The sequence below is a fragment of the Siniperca chuatsi genome, linkage group LG2 (genome assembly GCF_020085105.1).
Source record: "Siniperca chuatsi isolate FFG_IHB_CAS linkage group LG2, ASM2008510v1, whole genome shotgun sequence".
In the NCBI taxonomy this organism is placed as follows: Eukaryota; Metazoa; Chordata; class Actinopteri; order Centrarchiformes; family Sinipercidae; genus Siniperca; species Siniperca chuatsi.
The window spans coordinates 7,282,275-7,302,614 of NC_058043.1; the positions used below are offsets into that span (position 1 = coordinate 7,282,275).

At 39.8% G+C, this 20,340-nt stretch overlaps 2 protein-coding genes across 4 annotated transcripts in view; both read left to right on the top strand.

Annotated features, from left to right (window-relative positions):
- The window catches only part of cpne1 (copine I), a 34,876-nt gene extending 21,496 nt beyond the window's left edge, over positions 1 to 13,380 (top strand). For all 3 annotated transcript variants that reach the window (XM_044211542.1, XM_044211549.1, XM_044211556.1), the window contains exons 4-16: positions 26 to 100; positions 310 to 381; positions 1,905 to 1,988; positions 2,761 to 2,850; positions 2,955 to 3,053; positions 3,145 to 3,231; positions 3,953 to 4,012; positions 4,786 to 4,919; positions 5,405 to 5,459; positions 5,708 to 5,762; positions 6,788 to 6,921; positions 7,015 to 7,251; positions 8,329 to 13,380. In XM_044211542.1, coding sequence (XP_044067477.1) covers positions 26 to 100; positions 310 to 381; positions 1,905 to 1,988; positions 2,761 to 2,850; positions 2,955 to 3,053; positions 3,145 to 3,231; positions 3,953 to 4,012; positions 4,786 to 4,919; positions 5,405 to 5,459; positions 5,708 to 5,762; positions 6,788 to 6,921; positions 7,015 to 7,251; positions 8,329 to 8,445 — 1,299 coding nt within the window. In that variant the 3' untranslated portion in view covers positions 8,446 to 13,380. The remainder of the gene's footprint in view (positions 1 to 25; positions 101 to 309; positions 382 to 1,904; positions 1,989 to 2,760; positions 2,851 to 2,954; positions 3,054 to 3,144; positions 3,232 to 3,952; positions 4,013 to 4,785; positions 4,920 to 5,404; positions 5,460 to 5,707; positions 5,763 to 6,787; positions 6,922 to 7,014; positions 7,252 to 8,328) is intronic.
- A 1,500-nt stretch (positions 13,381 to 14,880) lies between these two features.
- The window catches only part of fer1l4 (fer-1 like family member 4), a 43,014-nt gene continuing 37,554 nt past the window's right edge, over positions 14,881 to 20,340 (top strand). The window contains exons 1-2 of the mRNA XM_044173036.1: positions 14,881 to 15,069; positions 18,095 to 18,150. Coding sequence (XP_044028971.1) covers positions 14,991 to 15,069; positions 18,095 to 18,150 — 135 coding nt within the window. The 5' untranslated portion in view covers positions 14,881 to 14,990. The remainder of the gene's footprint in view (positions 15,070 to 18,094; positions 18,151 to 20,340) is intronic.

Here is a 20,340-nt window from a genome sequence, read left to right on the forward strand (position 1 = left end):
CTAACCTCCTCTGTATGTGTTTCAGATAGTTTCCAGTAAAACTCTGACCAGACCTCTGCAGCTGAAGAAAGGCAAACCTGCAGGGAAAGGATCCATCACTGTATGTACAGAGAGCGTGTGTGTGTGTGTGTGCTTGCAAAGATCCTTGATGGAGTTTAAAAATATAACTTTTTAATAATTAATAATTTTTTAATGTATCACCAGATTATCATTGTGTCCACGGAGAATCCTGTTCTGTGATGATCAAAACAATATTTAGATTATTGTGACTATGAAGTGAAGACTGTGTGTGTGTGTGTGTGTGTATAGATCACAGCAGAGGAGATAAAGGACAACAGAGCCATTGTGTTGGAGATGGAGGCTAAAAACCTCGACAAGAAGGTAACTGCTCTTCCTCCTCATCTTCCCACTTTTCTTCATTGTCTTCCTCATCTTACTTTTCATCTTATTCTTTCTCATCTTCTTCTTCTCCACCTCTTCAGGACTGTGTTGCACCAGCTCTTCATAAATCCATCACAAAGTTTGTGTGTGAAGTTCACTAAATCATGTAATACCATGAAAACTTAAGACATATTTTTAAGTTATGTATACATCGGTTGCTAGGAAACTTCTGTAGCGCCCTCTAATCAAAAGCAATAAACTTCTGCAGTGACAGGAAGTTTACAGGAAGACACTGCATCATGAGCTCTTCCAAAATCAAACAGAGTAACTGCAGTCACCTGCATGGAGACATAATTAAAAATATATAATAATATTTAGTAACATCAACCAATAGGAAAGGCCAAGTTTAAACTTATGAACAGCTGGTGCGCACCAGCTGCTGGCCATCCTTCTCTTTCACTTCCTCGGTGTGCTTAAAGAATCACTTCGTTTACATGAGGTTACTCAGGTGATCTGAGAATGTGTTAACGTGCACTGTAGTAACCTGGTTACTGTAAATACACACACAAATGCAGCATATCAGTAACCAGATTTACCACAGACAGACACCACAGAGCTCATTTTGGAAGCATTTCTCAGTTTGTATAAATGATAGAAGTGATGTTTTCTTTCCCACAAAGTGCGAAAGTGTCTGAATTTTACAAATAGTCAAATGCTCAGTGGTGGAAACCAACCTATTTAGACTTCTAGAGACTACTACTGTGTTAGTTTCAGTTTAACTTGGACTTGGGATGGATTCATTTAAAATACATGTAATGATCTCTCCTTTATTTCACCCGCTCTGCTGTCAAGGCACAGTCATGTTACACTTCAAACCTACAAATATTTGCTCTGTCTCTCATTCACTTCTATTGAAGCCAGAATGATGGACAAGTTCAACAAGTGTTTCCTGTTTTGCTGCGATCTCCAACCAACTCCGGCAGACTCGCAGGTCAGAGTTAACTTTTGTTTAACTTCGACTGAGCGGATGTGCTCGGTCGGCCAGTAGAAACACTCACGCACTGTGTTTGGAAATGGAGAAATCATTATTCTAGCGTGTTTCATTAGTACAACATTACGCTACCAGACAGTTACCTGTAATGTTGCTCTCACAGACTGTTTACTGTTTGTGATCACTCAGATCAATATTTATTTATTACCCATGTTGGACTCGCAACATCCTGTCCTTTTTCTGAAATGAGTGCGGGACTGTTTCCTTGAATGGAAGACTAATGTGACTGTACCTTTACTTTCCCTGTCTGAAGTCTTTGTCATGCACATGCCAACAAAATCAGCGTTCTCCAGGAGAAATCCAGCTGGGGAAATCATGTTTCTCTAACCCCCTACCCCACATAGAGAAACCAGGTTTCTCTCGTTTACATGACATTTATGAAACACTGGAGAAACAAGACTGTAAACTGGTTACTTCAGTACATGTAAAAGCACTGAATGAGATGGCAGCATGTTGTGTTTTCTCTGTTCAGGATACGTTTGGGAAGTCTGATCCGTTCCTGGAGATTTTTAAACAAGGAGACGATGGAAAATGGCAGCTGGTCCACAGAACAGAGGTACACACACATGCATTTGTACTTCTCTACTTTTGAGAACCGCTCTGTACTCTCTAATCTTAATTTAAACCTAAAGGCCCTGAAAACCTCTTTTCTTAATCATCTTCTTACTCTGAGCGATGAGTTCTGACATGAATAATCAAGTCTGATCAAACCACATCCACACAGTTCTGATGAAGAATATTGCTGAGTGTTAAACTCTAATGCTGTGTCCAATATCCCTCCCTCATTTACTCATTCACTGCTTCCTATATAACAATCACTGCACAAAAAATAGACTCCATACGTAAAAACACAGCCGTTACGCAGCCTGTGTAGACAGCTGGATTGATTAAAATAGAAGTGTATCTGTTCTGTAAATTGATTTTTAAAATTTTTCAAATCTATAAAAAGCACCGTATTGTGGGATTGTTAGCAGAATGTAGTGTAAATGCCATGGACACTACTTTTTTCGTTCCACTGTGGAATTCATATATATATCATATAAAATGGCGGACAGTAAATAAAGTGCACGACATAGTAAGTAGGGAGTGATTTCCGACACAGAATAAGTAAATAATACTTTAGATGTTATTTTTCAAAACTTATTTAGTCATGAATATTTGCTGTTATAGATAAATAAAACAAAATGTCCTTACTTTCAAGGTCTAAAACTATAATTGATCTAATTGAAGAGCGCGCACGCACACACACACACACACACACACACAGGATGATGTCATTGTGATGAAGATGATGGTGAAATGATAATGATGAAGGTTTGTGTGTGTAGGTGGTGAAGAATAATCTGAATCCCTCCTGGAAGAAGTTCACTGTTCCTCTACAGACGTTCTGCTGCAGCGACCTCGACAGACCGCTGAAGGTTCCACCAATCAGAATCCACCTCTATTCAAAACAACCAATCAGAACAATCAGTCATAACAACCAATGAAATCTTCAACAGTTACATGAAATCTCCTTCTGCAGGTGGATTGCTCTGATCATGACAGTGATGGATCTCATGATCTGATTGGTTCGTTCACCACTAAAGTCTCTGAGATGCAGAAAGCTGGACATGGTTCACCGGTGAGCTCGCTGATAATATATATATTTTACGTCTCTCTATTTGCTGGTCAGAGGTCTTGAGGTCATTAAACTGTCTGATGTTGTCCTCCAGGTGGCGTTTGACTGCATCCACCCCGAGAAACAGAAGAAAAAGAAGAGCTACAAGAACTCTGGAGTCGTCTCTGTTAAGAGCTGCACGGTAGAGACCACATTACCCAGAGTTCCCTGCTGGGAGTTGCTGCTTTGTAAACCATAAAGTTGTCAATCTGAGAACAGATTCTGCCTTTGATAAATTTTAATAATCTTTAACCTGAACCGAGCCCGCTGGAAGCTTTGCAACCTGCAGACACTGCTCAGGGCAGAAAATTACCTCACTGTATGCTATTCTTTTGATTGACAGGTGACAGAGTGAAGTCATAATACAGGTCTAAAAAAAAAGAGACACCAGAATATAATGTATATGGTCCTTGAGGCATTGAAGTACAGTGGTGTCAATATAAGAACTGATAGCGTTGATATTTCATAGTCTTAGATAGTCTAGATTTAGATTGAAGTCTACCAGGAAACTGAAGTGTCCATCCGTTCAGTCCACGTTGACTCTCTTACAGTGCCACTGTCTTCACCAGGCTGAAGGAACATCAGAACTTTACTGGACAAAAAGTTGTTTTACAGTGGGCTCTATAGGGAGAAAACGTTTTTTTAACTTCCCCATTCACTGCAGCTCTATACGTCAGTGAAACCAGAAAGCTCACAGTGAAACTGGAGGCCTTGATGCTTGAAGTGTATTTTTTACACTTCAAGTCTATTTTCTTGTGATTTATGTATGTAATTTCATTGACTGTGTGTTTCATAATATATACATAGATGCATGAGGGATTCTTTCACTTACACTGTGTCCCTGTGCTTTTGTGTGTTCGCAGCTGGTGGCTCAGTACAGCTTCCTGGACTATGTGATGGGTGGCTGCCAGATCAACTTCACCGTATGTCAACATCAATGCACAAATACACATTTTAAATGTCTTATTTTACATTCATTTACAAGTTTACATTACCTTTCAGTTATTAATCATAACCTCTTAAAGGTGAGGTATGCGATTCTAATCCAATACACGTCTTTTTGTCAAATTCAGCGAACATCTCCTCATGGCACGCTAGCTGTGCATTCATTGTGTGCGCTGAAAAAAAAAATCTGGTGTTTGTACACAGTCCTGGATCTGTAAATGGGAAATAAACAAAGTGGCTCAGACCGAGACACACAACACTATTCCAGCCATGATCTGTGTGTCAGGTAACGTTAACTGACTTGCCCACGGACATTCAGCTAACTTTCTAGTTTGCCAATATATGCTGCTGTTGTGATGTTAGCTATAGTAGCAGGAGAGTTGTGAGTATCGCTGTCTGGAGCTGGTTTGTTGGCTCTGGGAAACCGTCTCGTCCTCTCTGGCTGTTAGCTTCTCAGCAGCAACTGTAGCGACAGTTTGCTAACCCACAACCTAGCTAAGCTAACCCACAACCTAGCTAACGTTAGTTACGTTACCTGCTGTGTCGTTGTTCGCTCTATATCATGGTATTTGTCATGGTTTTGGATTTCTCCAGAATCGCATACCTCACCTTTAATTGATCTGTTAAAAACACAATTTATAAACTGGCTGATTACATTAACATGTAAACGATGTATTTGAATAATGAATGAATGAATGTTTGTAGGTGGGGATTCATGAATGAATGAATGAATGTTGTATGAACACTGTAGGTGGGGATCGACTTCACCGGCTCTAATGGGGATCCTCGCTCGCCCAACTCTCTCCACTACATGAGTCCAGACGGGTTGAACCAGTACCTGTCTGCTCTGTGGTCTGTGGGTCAGGTGGTCAAGGACTACGACACGTTAGTACACACTCGCACGCAACCTACATCTTAAAAACTACACCTTCAAAAATACGCACCAAACCCAAAACTATGCAGACACAGGCCCTACACCCTTAACCCTAAATCCACAACCTAAACCTTACACACTACACCCTAAACTATATACCCTACACACCAAACTCTAACCTAAACCCTAGTTCCTACACCCTAATTTCCACACCCTATAACCTAAACCCTATAACCTAAACTCTAAATCCTACACCCAAGACCCCACACTCCTATACCCCACTGTACCCTAGTTCCGACACCCTATAACCTAAACCATATACCGTAAATTCTATATCCTACACCCCACACTCTATACCCTAAAACCTAAACCCCCATCCCACCGCCTACACCCTAATCCCGCAGCCTGAACCATATACTCTTAATCCTCGTAGAATATAAAAAGTGCTTTTATTTATATGACTGTAACAGTGGTTATTTTGTGTTTCCTGTTTCAGTGATAAACTCTTCCCAGCGTTTGGTTTTGGAGCAAAACTGCCTCCAGACTACCAGGTCAGTATCTCTTAACCAACCAATCACAACACAGCATTCTACAGGCTGCATTAGTCTTTCAAGTGTGACATTATTTTTGTCCCCGCCCAGAGTCTGCAGGATTTTCTAATTTTGTGATTTAGTTGAACTAAATGACGCTTTAGAAAATCTGAAAGTTGAAATGACAACATCAGTTTTCTAAGGAGCCAATCAGAGCAGAGCTTGTTGATTGTCAGGTTTATTGAACTGTTGTGTTGTTGATCTTGCAGGCTGCACACCATGAGTTCGCCCTCAACTTCAACCCCACTAACCCCTACTGTCAAGGTACTCACACACACACACACACACAGAGTAAAGTTCAATATTTAAAATCTTACTTAAGTAAAAGTACTAGTTCTGCAAAAACATGACCCTGTGACTTAAACATTATTATATATGACATTATTAGATAGATAGATAGATAGATAGATAGATAGATAGATAGATAGATAGATAGATAGATAGATAGATAGATAGATAGATAGATGCACTTTATTGATCCCAAAGTGGGAAATTCTTTTGTTACAGCAGCAAGTTATCCAGACATTGCACATGAACAGTAAATAGTAAATAAATATAAATGCCACTAGAAGAGAGAAATATCATTAGAAACAAACAACAAATAACAAAATGAATTAAAAGAGCTCAATACAGAGTAAAAAAAAAACCTTAGCATACTCTATAAATATAATAAGATATAGATATTTGGAATACACAATATAAAGAATATACTAGAATACAAAAAATATACAAAAATATAAACATAGGATAATATACTATATACATTAGACTATATTAGATTGTTAATACTGACGCTTTAATGTGTAAGTAGCATTAGCATTGATGGAGCACTTTACTTATATAGTTAGTAGTTTAGTCCAGTGGTTCCCAACCGAAGGGTAACAAGATAAATCTGAGGGGCTGTGAGACGATTAATGGGGAGGAAAAAAGTTCTGCTACCAAAAATTATTATTATTATTATTATTAAATTTTTTTTTACTTTTCTCTAATCTTTGCTTGTTTTGTGACATGAATGTTGAAAACTGATCCAGTTAAATTGACATAGCAGCTAATAAAAGGTCGGATCTGCACCTTTGTTTCATATGATAGTTCTTAAGTATGTGAACACACAGGATCACACTGGAGCAGATTTTGTCAAGAAGTCCCGGGAAATACCGGGATTTCAATTTAATCAATTCAACCCTAATTTGATAGCCTGTTATCACATTTGTCTGGATTGTTTCAGCTGCTCAGCTTATATATAAAATATGTTAATCTATGTTAAACTGCTTCCCCAATGTCTCTCTCAGGTATTGAGGGGATCATTGAAGCCTACAGGATGGTTTTGCCTCAGCTCAGACTCTCTGGACCCACAAACTTCTCTCCCATCATCAATCATGTTGCTTCCATCGCCACCACTGCCGCGCAGGACAACAGCGCCTCTGTGAGGACACACACACAAATACACACAAACACACACAAAAACATTAACCAAAAACATGCACTCACATTTTGACCTATGTCTGTGACTCTGCAGCAATACTACGTCCTCCTCATCCTCACTGACGGTGAGATCACTGACTTTGACCAGACTCGGGACGCCATTGTTCGGGCATCGCGGCTGCCGCTGTCAATCATCATCGTGGGGGTCGGGCCGGCAGACTTTAAGGCCATGGAACTTCTGGATGGAGACGATGGCGTGCTGAGGTCGACAGTGGGGGACGCCGTCGCCAGAGATATTGTCCAGTTCGTCCCGTACAGACAGTTCAAAGATGTAAGGCTGTGTGTGTCTATTTTTGCATGTGAGATTAATTTTGATTCTGATTCTGATGATTGCCTGTTTGTTGTACGAACTCTTGAGTGAAAGTAGAACATCAAGAAAAGGGACGATCGGGCAGATCCATGAGTGTGGAGTTAGAGGAGGGGCACAATTTTTTGAGCCTGTCTTGAAACAAAGGTCGGGTGCCCACATGAACATTGAAACACATTTTGCTTGCTGTAGTCATTCCTCCTCTTGATACTGGCTATGAAAAGATCCCTTTCTAATGTGCTTTCAGTGTAAGTGATGGGGGACAAAATGCACAGTCCTCCTTCTGTGCAAAAATGTATTCACAGGGTTTTTAAGTGTACCTCGGACACGTTTTAAGACTCGGGGGAGATAGTGCTTTCCAGTCTGCAGCCCCTAAGCTTTGGAATAGTCTCCCAATAAGCCTGAGGTCTTTGGACTCTGTGGACTCTGTTCAGACAGGCATGTGTTATTTTATGTTTTAACTTTGTTTTATTTATTTGATTCTATTTGATTTTATTTATTTGACTGTGAAGCACTTTCTGGCTGGTGTCTGTGAAAGGTGCTATTATAAACAAACTTTGCTTGCTTGATATTCAAAAGTTTATCCGAAGCTAATATGAGGCGTCAGCCCATCTGAGTTTGACAAATCAATAATATATAAGTTACACTCTCTAGCGCAAAATTCCCTCGTTTTGTTACCATTCTTTCTCTGGAAGAAAAGGGAAACACAAAGAGCGAATTTTATACTAAAAAGACTAACTTTGGAAGATATTGATAATTGATTTGACTAAATTAGACTGCTGAAACCTCATATAAGCTTCAGATTAATACATTTATGCACTAAAAACAAGGACTGTGCATGTTGTCCCCCATCACTTATATTGGAAGCACATTAGGAAGATTTCTGTTAATGGCGAGTATGAACAGGAAGAATGACTACAGCTAGCAAAATGTGTTTCAATGTGCATATGGGCCCGGCTATTGTTTTAAGTCTTGAAATATTGCGAACTTATCCTTTAAAGACACCAGACAGGCACTTACATCACGTCTCTCTCTCTCCAGGCTCCCAAGTCGGCTCTGGCTCAGTCTGTCCTCGCTGAGGTTCCCAACCAGCTGGTCTCTTATTTCAAAATGAGAGGCCTGGAACCACCTAAACCAAAAGCTGCCCCCACACCCTAAACCCCGTCCCCACAAAGCCTAAACCCCCACCTGTGCACTCCCCAAACCCACCCATACAGCATAAGGCCCACCCTCCTCTCATTCCAGGATCAGACCACCCACAAAGTCGACCACCCTTCAGGGACCAACCTGATGTGTTGCATGGAATCTCAGCCAATCACAATGCAGCATTGAGCTGTCAGCCAATCAGGATGCCATAGGCAACCATCCCCAGTTTTGTTTTCTGATTTTTCTCTTTAATAAGAAAAGGTGGAATGAAAATAATATAGTATAGATAATTGATTATTGATTCTCTCTGCTGCTTCCACACTAACTATGCAGGTCACATGTGTTTACAAACATGTGTTTAACAATCACAGAGCCACACACACACACACATTCTGTCTCCATCATCGTTGCCATAGTAAGAGTCAAAGTTTTATCACAGCAACATCTATTAGACATTAGAGGAACTGCAGCTGCAGGTGCCTCACTGTAAGTGGTTGTTTACATGTTACTATGCACCATGGACCAGCTCTGTGTGTGTGTGTGGCTCTGATAAGCTTTATTGATCAGGTATTGATACTTTAGCACTTTGCTTTTGCTCTAAATGCTGGGAAATTGTATCATAAATGTTATATACTCTTTATCATAGCTTTACTACTATAGCCTTAGCGTAAAACTTTATTATAGCCTTACTGTAGGTCTTTAGCCTGTGTGACCTCAGCACGCTGCTTCAGCCTGAATGTTTCCAGACTGTTCTGTCTCAACTCTCAGTGGTTCATGATCAACATGTTGATGCCGCCATCTTGGCTCGTAACACAGAACTCGTTCGTACCGTCAAGTTTAACCCGTGTTTCCTAAAATGGCGCTGACCCCTGTTTGACCCTTAAAACAGCAAAACTGATCAACTGCAACATCCCATACATGATGTCAGTATTAAAAACAGGTCATCATGTCGTCATCGGTTAATTGTTCATCCCGAATCAACCAACTGCATGATTGTAGTTAACGTTTGGCTGATAGCACTGTAGTACCCATCTGAACACAGCTCGTCTTCATCCAGCAGTCAGATAAAGTCCTAAAATGGACACCGACAGCGGATGCACGTGGTTCTGTTTATACTACATACAAGGACGTTCACATGTTTGTTAGTCAAATATCTGACATACAAATGACAAAATTGTGTGCATTTATTATTGTGCAGACCCTCGCTGCAATGCGGATGTGAAAAGTATAACTTGAGCTTCAGGCATTACAGGCACCAATTGATCTAATCTTAAATACTAAACATCATCTTCAGCACGGCAGCGATAGCAGACAAAATTAAAAAGAACAATAAGAATATGAGGTGGAGTAAAGTCTACAGAGAACTTGAATGTTTGCAGGGAGCCAACATGGCCGCCTCAGTCATGATGTTGTGATGCTGCGTTCATGTCATGTGGAAGTTAATACTGTGAGCATCCCAGTGAGACTTTTTTCAAGTTGTAGGTAAATAACACGTTAATATCTGAAAAGTGAACAAACACAGCGCCCTCAAGTTGATTATTCAATGTGACAAACTTCAGATTTAATGCTGATTTCATCACATTTTACTCCCACATGACCTCATGCCCCAGATTACTGATCATTAAGGTGTGTTCAGACTGAACGTGAAGCAAACTTTAGAGGTGGTGCAGTTGCATATAAAGCATACAGTCTGACAACATGTATAGACTCGTAACATTAAGAACACTGGCGGCCGTCGTAGTTGTCCAGTGATGTGAGCGTTTGGAAGTCGTAACCATGATAACGCTCCATCCCACATGACCCAAACGCAGCGTCCCACATGACTGAGCAGCATCACTCTGAGAGTCTGTCTGAACATCTGCTCTGTTTCTTTATCAAAGGCTGACTTTTCTGATTGACATGGCTCCTCCCACTGTGATGACCTGAACACACACACACACACACACACACACACACACAGTCAAAATGTGTCAAATCTCATGTTTGCTGCAGCAAGGCCACAGTAAATGTCGTTAACATACACTGCTGATAAAAGAGTTACTGCCAACGCTTCATCTGCAACCACTTTAAATCACTTAGAATCATTTAAAATTAATTTTAAATCACATTTTTAATCACTGAAAATCACCACTTTTGCTGTTGATGTTGATAGAAATGACAGAATAGCAAAGACATGTTTTTTAAAGTTTTTTTCCCACTTTAGGGACACTTTTGTCTTTTTTTCAGGGTCCATTTTATTAAACTGAAATATTTGTATTGCATATTATTTGTAGCGCTGAAGTTTGTTTTAACTTTAGCAAAGAAAGGTCATTCTTCATGTTTGGGAACAGTCTATGTGACAAAATAATCTATTACTAGTTTTTGTAGCTTACAACCGTAATTGTAAAGCACTTTAAATGACAAAAAGTGCTAAATGAATGCGGTCCAACCACATCTCACGGTCTTGATCAGCAAAAACTGGAGTTATGCTTCTCCGAGCTGCAGGTAAGCGAACGTACTCGGGTGTCGTTTCTTTTATACATGTACAGATTGAGGGTGTCACGTTTAGCAAGCCACAATGTAAAGAAAACACAGAAGAAATCAGGAAACATAAATCAGTTTTCACCGTGGAGACGGTATAAACAAACCACTGCATCTGCCAAACGAACGTGAAAGACTTTAGACTTGCAAATGGACGGGCCAATCACATGATGGGCAACGATGTTAAGTGCCTTGAGGAGGAATTTAGTTTCCTATGCTCTGCTAGAAGATCACTTGTGGCAGTACTATGCTGAAATGTAACTACGCCCAAACTCTGACAGAAAAAATATTGAAAGCTTCCCAACAAGATGGTCGATCAACCAATCACCTTGCTTGATGTGCAGGTCTACGTCGTTGTGATGCTAGCTTCCCTTCCAGTGGACAAAACGTGATTAAGTGCCATAAACCGCACCGCATACAGCTGGTGCCCCTTTTTATTTTTTCTGCCCCTGCCCCTCAAACAGCCTGAGTCCGCCACTGCTTACAGTTACCCACAACGCACTTCTCTTTGTAGGTTTGCAGACGTTTATCTCCACTGAAGCATAATTCATTCTTCAGGTGTCGTCACATGATAACCACTGAACACCTTAAGATCTCTGCTTGACTGGCGTGGTGTATGACATCATCATTGCATCACATGTGACAGCTGTGGGGGGAACGTTACATCGGTGAAACAGCGAGGACCCTCAACAAGAGACTGAATGGACAGCAGAAACATCAGCTGTCTGTGAATACCAGACCGACACCGGTCACAGCATCGACTGAGGAGAGGTCAAAGGTCATCGACCGGAGTCAGTGGACGGCCGGAGAAAGATCAAGCAGGACGTTCAACACCAGAGAGCATCTTTGAACAGAGACGGGGGGATAGGATTCCCCGTCATATACGACCACCACAAGCTTCATACTTAGTGACGACGCCTGAACAGAGATTGTGAGATGTGGTTGAAAGCTCTGGGAAAAACTAATAAGTTAAGAAAGTTATTTTTTTGTTATTTTGTCACAACATAGCAGTTGTGTGTGTGTTTTTTTTTTTTTTTTACTTGAAGCAGTGTTTTATGTTTCCAGCGGTTTGTCCTCCGTCTGCCTCTGTGGTGCCAACAGTGTCGGCCGCTTCAGACTGTGTGTTGGGTTGTTTTTGGATCAAATTTGTTCCCCTTTTCTATCCAGGAAAACAATAGAAACCATCACCTGCCGCCTGCTCACAGACTCCTGTGAGCCTCCTACAGGAGCCCATGAGGGACAAGAGTCACAGGAAATAGGTGAAAAAGATGGTCAATCTTCTTCCTCCGCTTGTTTAATCTCTCAAACATCTCCTGAGTTTACGGAAAAGTTTTTATTTTTTGAAAATGTTCAAATCAGTTTCCCTGAAAGTAGAGAGGATGAAAGCGTTGATAAAGATGTTTTCTAGAGAGTCTGACTGGATTCATCCAAAGTTCAGGAGAATAACATCTTTGTCTGTTTTCTTAATAGTTGTGACCTCCTAAACAAAGTAATGTCTACATACTGTTGGTTGAACTGGTCAAACGCATTACCACATCAACATACACATCTGCTGTATCAACAGTTGACCAATTCAACCAAAGAATGAACTAGTGCTTTGTTTTATTTGAGCACATTTTAGAGGCATTGAGAGGAAAAAAAAGGATCCAGTAATTCACAAGCAAAAAGCATTAACACCTTCAGGTTACTCTACTTTCTGGGAAATAGAAAATATACAGACCTGCAGGGTTTTGTCAAACCACAAAAACAACAGTTAAAGCGTGAGATGCACTTGAAAGCTCTGGAAAAAGCTAATTAAATGGACCATGAGTTCAGATTTTTTTTTGTGTTATGTTGTTTTGATGCCAAACTGCAGCAGATTTTGTAGAGTGAAGTTTGTCCCTGTCTGGCTGTCGGTGGTTTAAAGTGTTCAAATGGTAGAAATTTCAGCCAAAAATCTCTACTTTACTCACTTTAAACAGATTACCGTATTACTGAAGTAAAGTGAATATTATCAAAAATAAATCATTATAGAAATCTGATCTGACTTCAGCCGAACATGCTGTATTGTAACTGTAACCCAGGCTGCATAGTCACATGGTGCTGTGATGTCATCAAGTAAAGGAGCAAGTTTGCCCAGTTTTGTAAAAGCTCAAACCTTCACGGGGACGAAAATCAGCGGTTTGAAAAAGAGAAAAACAAGAGAAAGTGCTGCCAATTTTATCTTGGTAATGAACTACACCTCCCACAATGCTTTGCTCCACAGTCCTGCTCACGGTTTTTATCCTCTTTGTTAAACTGGTGGATCCACAGCACCATGTGACCGCCAGCTCCACTGCTCACTAATTCAACTAACTACTATTAACTAACCAGTATAAGTAAACCATTGTAACCAGTAACAACATATTAAAAATACAATAATAAAACAACTTTGGGAAAGAAAAAAAACGTTTCTTTACTGTGTTTCAGTGGAGAAAGCTGCTGCTGTTTAAAGGACAGCTTGCCTTTTATTTTCGTAGTTTTGACTCATTTCTGTCGTCTGACTGCTCGTGTTTCCTGACCTGTCAGACTTTGTTTTATTGTTCTCATCGTGTTCCCAGATCTCAGCTATTAACTTGGTGTGTAAAATGTTATTACTGATAGAAATGATGGACCAAATTTTGGGGAATTTACTTGAGATGTGTTCACACTCATCAGTTAGTCCTGATCCTCAAATCCTTTTCTCATGTAGAAGTTAAACACAATGTTTGAATATACGAACATTAAAGCCTAAATTTAAGTAACTTCTTATGTATTACTCTAGTAAGAAACTCAACAGCATTACATTAGAGAGAAATCTGACATTTTTTATCATACTGTACTACAATACCAGGACTAACTGACTCCAGTATGTTGCCATCAGATGCATTCAAGAAAGATGGGAGAGATTTAGAATAATTCGACTTGTGGCTCTCAAATTTACTTAGTAAATTAACAGATTGTTGTATTTTCTGCTGTGGTGGAAGTACATTTACTTAAGTACAATTTTGAGGTACTTGTACTCTACTTGAGTATTTCCATTTTCTGCTGCTCTATACTTCCACTAAATATTGTACTTTTTAACTCCACTACATTTATTTGACACCTTAAGTTACTTTGCAGATTCAGATTAATAATACAAAATATAATAAACAAAATAAATGATGTTTTATCAAAGGTTAAGATAAAGCTTTATTGATCCCAGTAGAAAAATTCTGTAGCCACCCAGAAGCATACAAAGTAATTAAAATTAGCTCCACCTTTGCCAGCTTCTACATTAATGTGATGAACACATTAATACATCAGTAATTATAATCACATAATATAATATTTATTATTCTGAAATGGGCCATTCTGCATGATGAATACGTTTAATGTTGGAACTTTAAGTATATTTTAATGCTGATATTTGTGTATTTTTACCTAAGGAAAATTTTAAATGCAGGACTTTTATTTGTTGGACACTTGGTATTAAGTATATTTTAAGTAAAAATCTGATACTTCTTCCACCACTGATTTTGATTCTTGTTTTCACAGGATAGAAAATTTTTAAATGCTTCTGACTCAGTTGTTTTTATTTGAAAAACAAACAGAAAAGAAACATTTCTAGACTTCATGAAGAAAAGAGTCATTTTAATTCAGTACTTAGTAGCTTTTGGTTTTCAATGCAGAACTTTTACTTATAATTTTAAATTGTTTTACTGAAGTGAATGAACTGAGTGCTGCTTCCACCTCTGTGTGTGTGTGTGTGTGTTTTCTAAGGAGGAAACTAGTCGAGCAACTCTATTTGCTTTCTCAAACATTAGCAAGGACCTGCCCTAACAGACACACACACTGTACACACACACTTAAACAAGTCTCCATGTACAGTTATACACACACACACACACACACAGGTACCTCCCATCACACTGCAGTTAGTTTCCAACTGCTGAAGAGAGAAGACAGAAGACGAGACAGATGAGACGACTTCAGAGAGACACGATGTAGACAGTTGAGCAGAGGAACAGCTAGACAGGTGAACAGGTATCCGGATCATCATGTCCATCAGTGTGAATCTGAGGAGGATCTCCAACCTACCGGGACGATCTGACAGAAAGGTCGAACTCTGCTTCAGAGGTCAGTAACACAAGCTAACCTGTCTATCTACATGGATAAAATGCCTCCTTATATTAACTAGAACCAACACTCTACGGCCAAAAGTATGTGGACTACTTGGTCTCTGTCTGTTTTCCTGGTTTGTTCTAGGCCCCTAAAAACAACAACATGCGACAATACTTTAGACAACAGTGAGCTTACAACTTTGTGACAGTTTGACAGCGATGTAAGAAGTATTCAGATCTGTTAAAAGTAGAAATACCACACTGTAAAAATGCTCCATTGAAAGTTAAAGTCCTGTACTTAAGTATAAGTACAGTAGTATTAGCAGCAAAGTGTTCAAAGAAAAGCACAAAGAGGGAATTTTAAACTTAAAAAGACATTAACTTTGGAAAATATCCGCTTGATTTGTCTAATTCAAACTGCTGAAGCCTCATATTAACTTGAGATAAACTTATATATATGTATAATATAATTTCCCACAGAACGAGGGCTGTAGATTTTGTCCCCCATCACTTCCACTGGAAGCATGTTGAGGCCCAGTATGAACAGGAGGGATGATCACAAGAAGCAAAAACTGTTTCAGTGTTCACATGGGCACATGTCATGTTTTAAAGACAGACTTGAAAACACGTTAACCTGTCCTTTAAGACAAGCCTGTGGAGTTTTATCAGAGCTCACTGGTTAAAGAGGACTTTCTATTGCTCACACAAATACAAGTACATGGCTGTATTGAGCTCATATCATATATCTTTGTTGGTTTTATTTAATAAATGAACAAATAAGTAGGATCATCAACATATTATCATAGTTAGATGATGGTAAAAAACGCACATTCAGAGTAATACAGTTAGTAATTCACTTGAGTTCTCTAGAAGCCTGTATTGCACTTAACAGAGACAACATATTATTTATATTATTTTGAAAGTTTTCTGTCTGATAAACTTTTAAAGGAAGGAACACATCTCAAAATCACTGATTAAAGGATGTGAAATAATTGATTGAAAGGATATTATCAGTTCAAGAATCAAAATCATTTATGTTGATGACTGGTGTTACTCTCAATGATATAGTAAATACAGCTAAAAACAAGGACAACAAACATTCTACTACGTGCATGTAGATATATTTATTTTTTAAAGTACAAAACACAACAGTAACATTTGTAAACAGTAAGACAATTAGTGCTGAGTGCAAATGGTGCTGAAATAAATATGATTATGATCATAAAAAGATGTTTGATATTAAGTGTTGACCATCTGCAGAGGTTCTGCCATAATAACTACGTAGTGTTTGGACATTAATAATAATATTCACGCTGAATCTAAAATGTCATAAACAACAACTTCTTCATGTCTGTTAATTATTGTTGCTCCAAAAACCAGCTTATCAGCTGGACTGGTGTCGTCCAGTTGTTGGTGCTGTGGTGAGTTGTGGGATACACTTAACCTCTGAATACCACTTTGAAGCAGTGTTAGGAAAATTGTGTAACAAGTGTGTGGTGGTGGAAAGTAAGTAAATACTTTTACTTAAGTAAAATTTTGAGGTACTTGTACTTTACTTGAGTATTTCCATTTTATGCTACTTTATACTTCCACTCCACTACATGTCAGAGGCAAATTTTATACTTTTTACTCCATTACATTTATTTGATAACTTTAGTTACTTTCCAGATTCAGATTAATGCTACAAAATATAATCAACAAATACATTATGATACTACGGGCACCACTGTTGCCTTCACCTTCCAGGCTGATGTTGCCATCGCTTGGTATCGCCACGTCAACCACAACGGCTTTCCTCTGCTGTTTGTCCACCACCACGATGTCAGGCTGGTTCGCCATTACCATTCTGTCAGTCTGGATCTGGAAGTCCCACAGGATCTTGGCTCGGCTACCACCTTTGGAGGTGTTTCCCACTTTGACTTGGGGTTTCCAGTCCATACTCAGTGCAGATGTTCCTGTACACTATGCCAGCTACTTGGTTATGGCGCTCCATGTATGCTTTTCCTGCCAGCATCTTACACCCTGCAGTTATGTGCTGGATTGTCTCAGGGGCCTCTTTGCACAGCCTACACCTTGGGTCTTGTCTGGTGTGGTAGATCTGGGCCTCTATTGCTCTGGTGCTCAGAGCCTGCTCCTGTGCAGCCATGATGAGTGCCTCTGTGCTGTCCTTTAGTCCGGCCCGCTCTAGCCATTGGTAGGATTTCTTGATATCAGCCACTTCAGTTATGTTCGGTGGTACATCCCGTGTAGGGGTTTGTCCTCCCATGATGGTCCTTCCTCCAGCACGTCTTCCTCTGTTCCCCATTGCCTGAGACATTCCCTGAGCACGTCCCAACAGATGACGTGCTCAGGAAATGTCTATATATATATATATATATATATATATATATATATATATATATATATATATAAATGATAAATAAATAGATTAAGATTGGCCCCACATTTACCACCTGTGATGTACACATGAATGTATCAATAATCATAATATAGCCTAATTTACTGTTATTTATTATTCTGAAATGGGCCACTCTGCAAAATGAGTACTTTTGCTACTTTAAGCATATTTTGATGCTAATACTTTTGTACTTTTACTTAAGTAAAATGTGGATTTTTACTTGTAACAGAGTATTTCTACACTGTGGTATTACTACTTTTACTTAAGTAAAAGATCTGAGTACTTCTTCCAGTGTGGGTCAAGTCTACTGTATGTTGGCATTTTTCTGACATGGGACACCCTTACCTCGCAGCACATGAACGCAAACTAAACTGCTCCACAAGTGTGGGTATTGGGACGGACCCTAAATTTAGTCCCTTCTTCTTTGAAACACCAGTAAAATTCCTCAAAAGGTTTTTGGTCTCCTGGCAAAGTTCCTTGTGATAGAAACAAGTCTCTCTCTCTTCTTGGCTTACTGTGCCCTCTCTCCAAATTCTCCATGTTTTAAAGTGTGTTTGTACTCAGTTTAATCCAGTTTCACCAGCCAGTTAGCTGCTAACACTGTTGCTATGGTCACTTGTCCAACTGTCTGTCTGTCCTCCAGGTTTCACCCATAAAACCAGAGTCCTGCAGTGTGAGAACCTGGCCATCTTCAACGAGGTCAGTAAACCGCATCGCAGATCTGATCTGTCCACTGTGGACACATTCAGACCAATCAGAGCACAGAACAGGGCGATGATGTCGTCATTATAACCAGTCAGTTCCTCTAGTGTCCACTAGGTGCTGCTGTCATAAGACTGTATTGAAGTGAATGGGAGAAACACCAACTTCTGTCCATGAATACAAAGTAAAAACAGTTTTTACACAACAAGTTCAGCTCTCAGGAGATCAGTGACCTTCTTCTGGTGTCAGTGTGAAGTTTACAGTTCAGTTCAGGTAGAAGAAGCTGCGAGGACGATGAGCCGCTGAGATTTCAGATCACGTGACCTTGATCGTATTTGTCGTGTGTGTGTGTGTGTGTGTGTGTGTGTGTGTGTGTTACAGCAGGTAGCTGCAGCTGTTTGTCTGCTTCAGATTGAAACTATTTTAATGGAGCTGATAGGAAACTGTACCACTCCTACAGAACACACACACAGCCGCTCCTTCAACACACACACACACACACACACCTACAGTTGACGTGATTCTATTTAATTCTACTGCACTCTACTGTGTCCACAAACAAAAAGTCATGCTCTCTAATTAATCATTTCTACGTAGGAATTGCCACACTAGTGGCATGGCTCTATGGATGGCAATGTCGGTCGGTCGGTCCACCACTTTGGTCCAGACTGAAATGTCTCAATAACTATTTGATGTATTGCCATGAAATTTGGTTCAGACATTCATGGTCCTCAGAGGATAAACTGTAATAATACCTGCAAAACTAACGACCTTCCCATCAGCCTCAGCTGTACTTGGTGTTTAGTGCTAACAGCACTAAACTAAGATGGTGAACATTGTAAACATTATACCTGCTAAACGTCAGCATTGTCATTGTGAACATGTTAGCATGCTGATGTTAGCATTTAGCTGAAAGCAGTGCTGTGCCAAAGTGCAGCCTCACAGAGCTGCTAGCGTGGCTGTAGACTCTTTAGTCAACATCTACACAGCCTGCGTAGTGAAAGCAGCACGTTAGCAGAGCAGCAGCAGGTTCTGTCCTCTATCTGTGTTTACACACAATAACTGCACGTAAAATGGAAAAATAGACTGGATACGTAAAAACGCAGCCATTACGCAGTCTGTGTAGACAGCTGGATTGATTAAAACAGAAGTGTATCTGTTCCGTCAGACACGCGGCACTATATAGTAAACAGGGAGTGATTTTGGACACAGTCCTAGTCTTGTTAAACAAGACTACAGCAGATGAAAAGTGGAGGGATCAACAAAGTCATTACCAATTCATCCAGAAGGGGGACATGTGTGTAGCAAATTTCATGGAAATCCATCAGACTGTTGAAATATCTCACAAGATAAGTGAAAACTGCTGCTTGCTGGTGGCACTAGAGGTAAAGTCAGGGGATCACCAAAGACATTGGGATTCATCGTCTGGGGATCATGAACGTCTGAAACAAAGTTCAATCCGTCCAGTAGTTGCTGAGATATTTCAGTGTGGATCAAAATGGTGGACTGACTTTGCCAACCACAGAGACACATCGCCGGTGGACTTCTCTGAATGTACCATCCCTGTCTAGACATATGAAGTGAACCACATAACAAACTGTTGAGTAAGGTTGTGTTGTTGGGCTGGATTTTTTGTAATTTGTGTTATTATTAAAAATGTCAGTGTGATTTTGAATGAAGTTTTCTTACTTCTGAAACAGAACCTGGGAGTTCTGGTTTTACTTCAGTTCGATGTGTTGAAGTTACAGGTTGAGCTTTGCAGAAGTAATTGGATAAATTACTTTGATTTCAGAGCTCTGAATGGAGGCATCTCCATAGAAACAGCCACTGAGTCTCATGGGTGCTGTAGTGTTTAGAGCCATGAAAACATGAAACATTTCAACGTTATGATCTCTACAGTTTGTCTCAATGATCAGGAGACCCTGTGGTTCTGAGTTTGAGGTTCTCCTGAAAATAAACATATGTGATTTTACAAAGGGGGGAAATATTTGTTGAACCGCAACCTCCACCTGCTTCACTACATCACAACCTTTTTGTTGACATAAACATTGCTGACAGGTGAGATAATGTAATTACAGTAACCTCTGTATGACGTGAACACTGTACTGAGTATCTGAGTTGTGTTTCTCTGTGCAGCTACTGAGTCACGCTGGTGTTTGTTCTTCAGGTGTGACCAGGTGTGTGTGT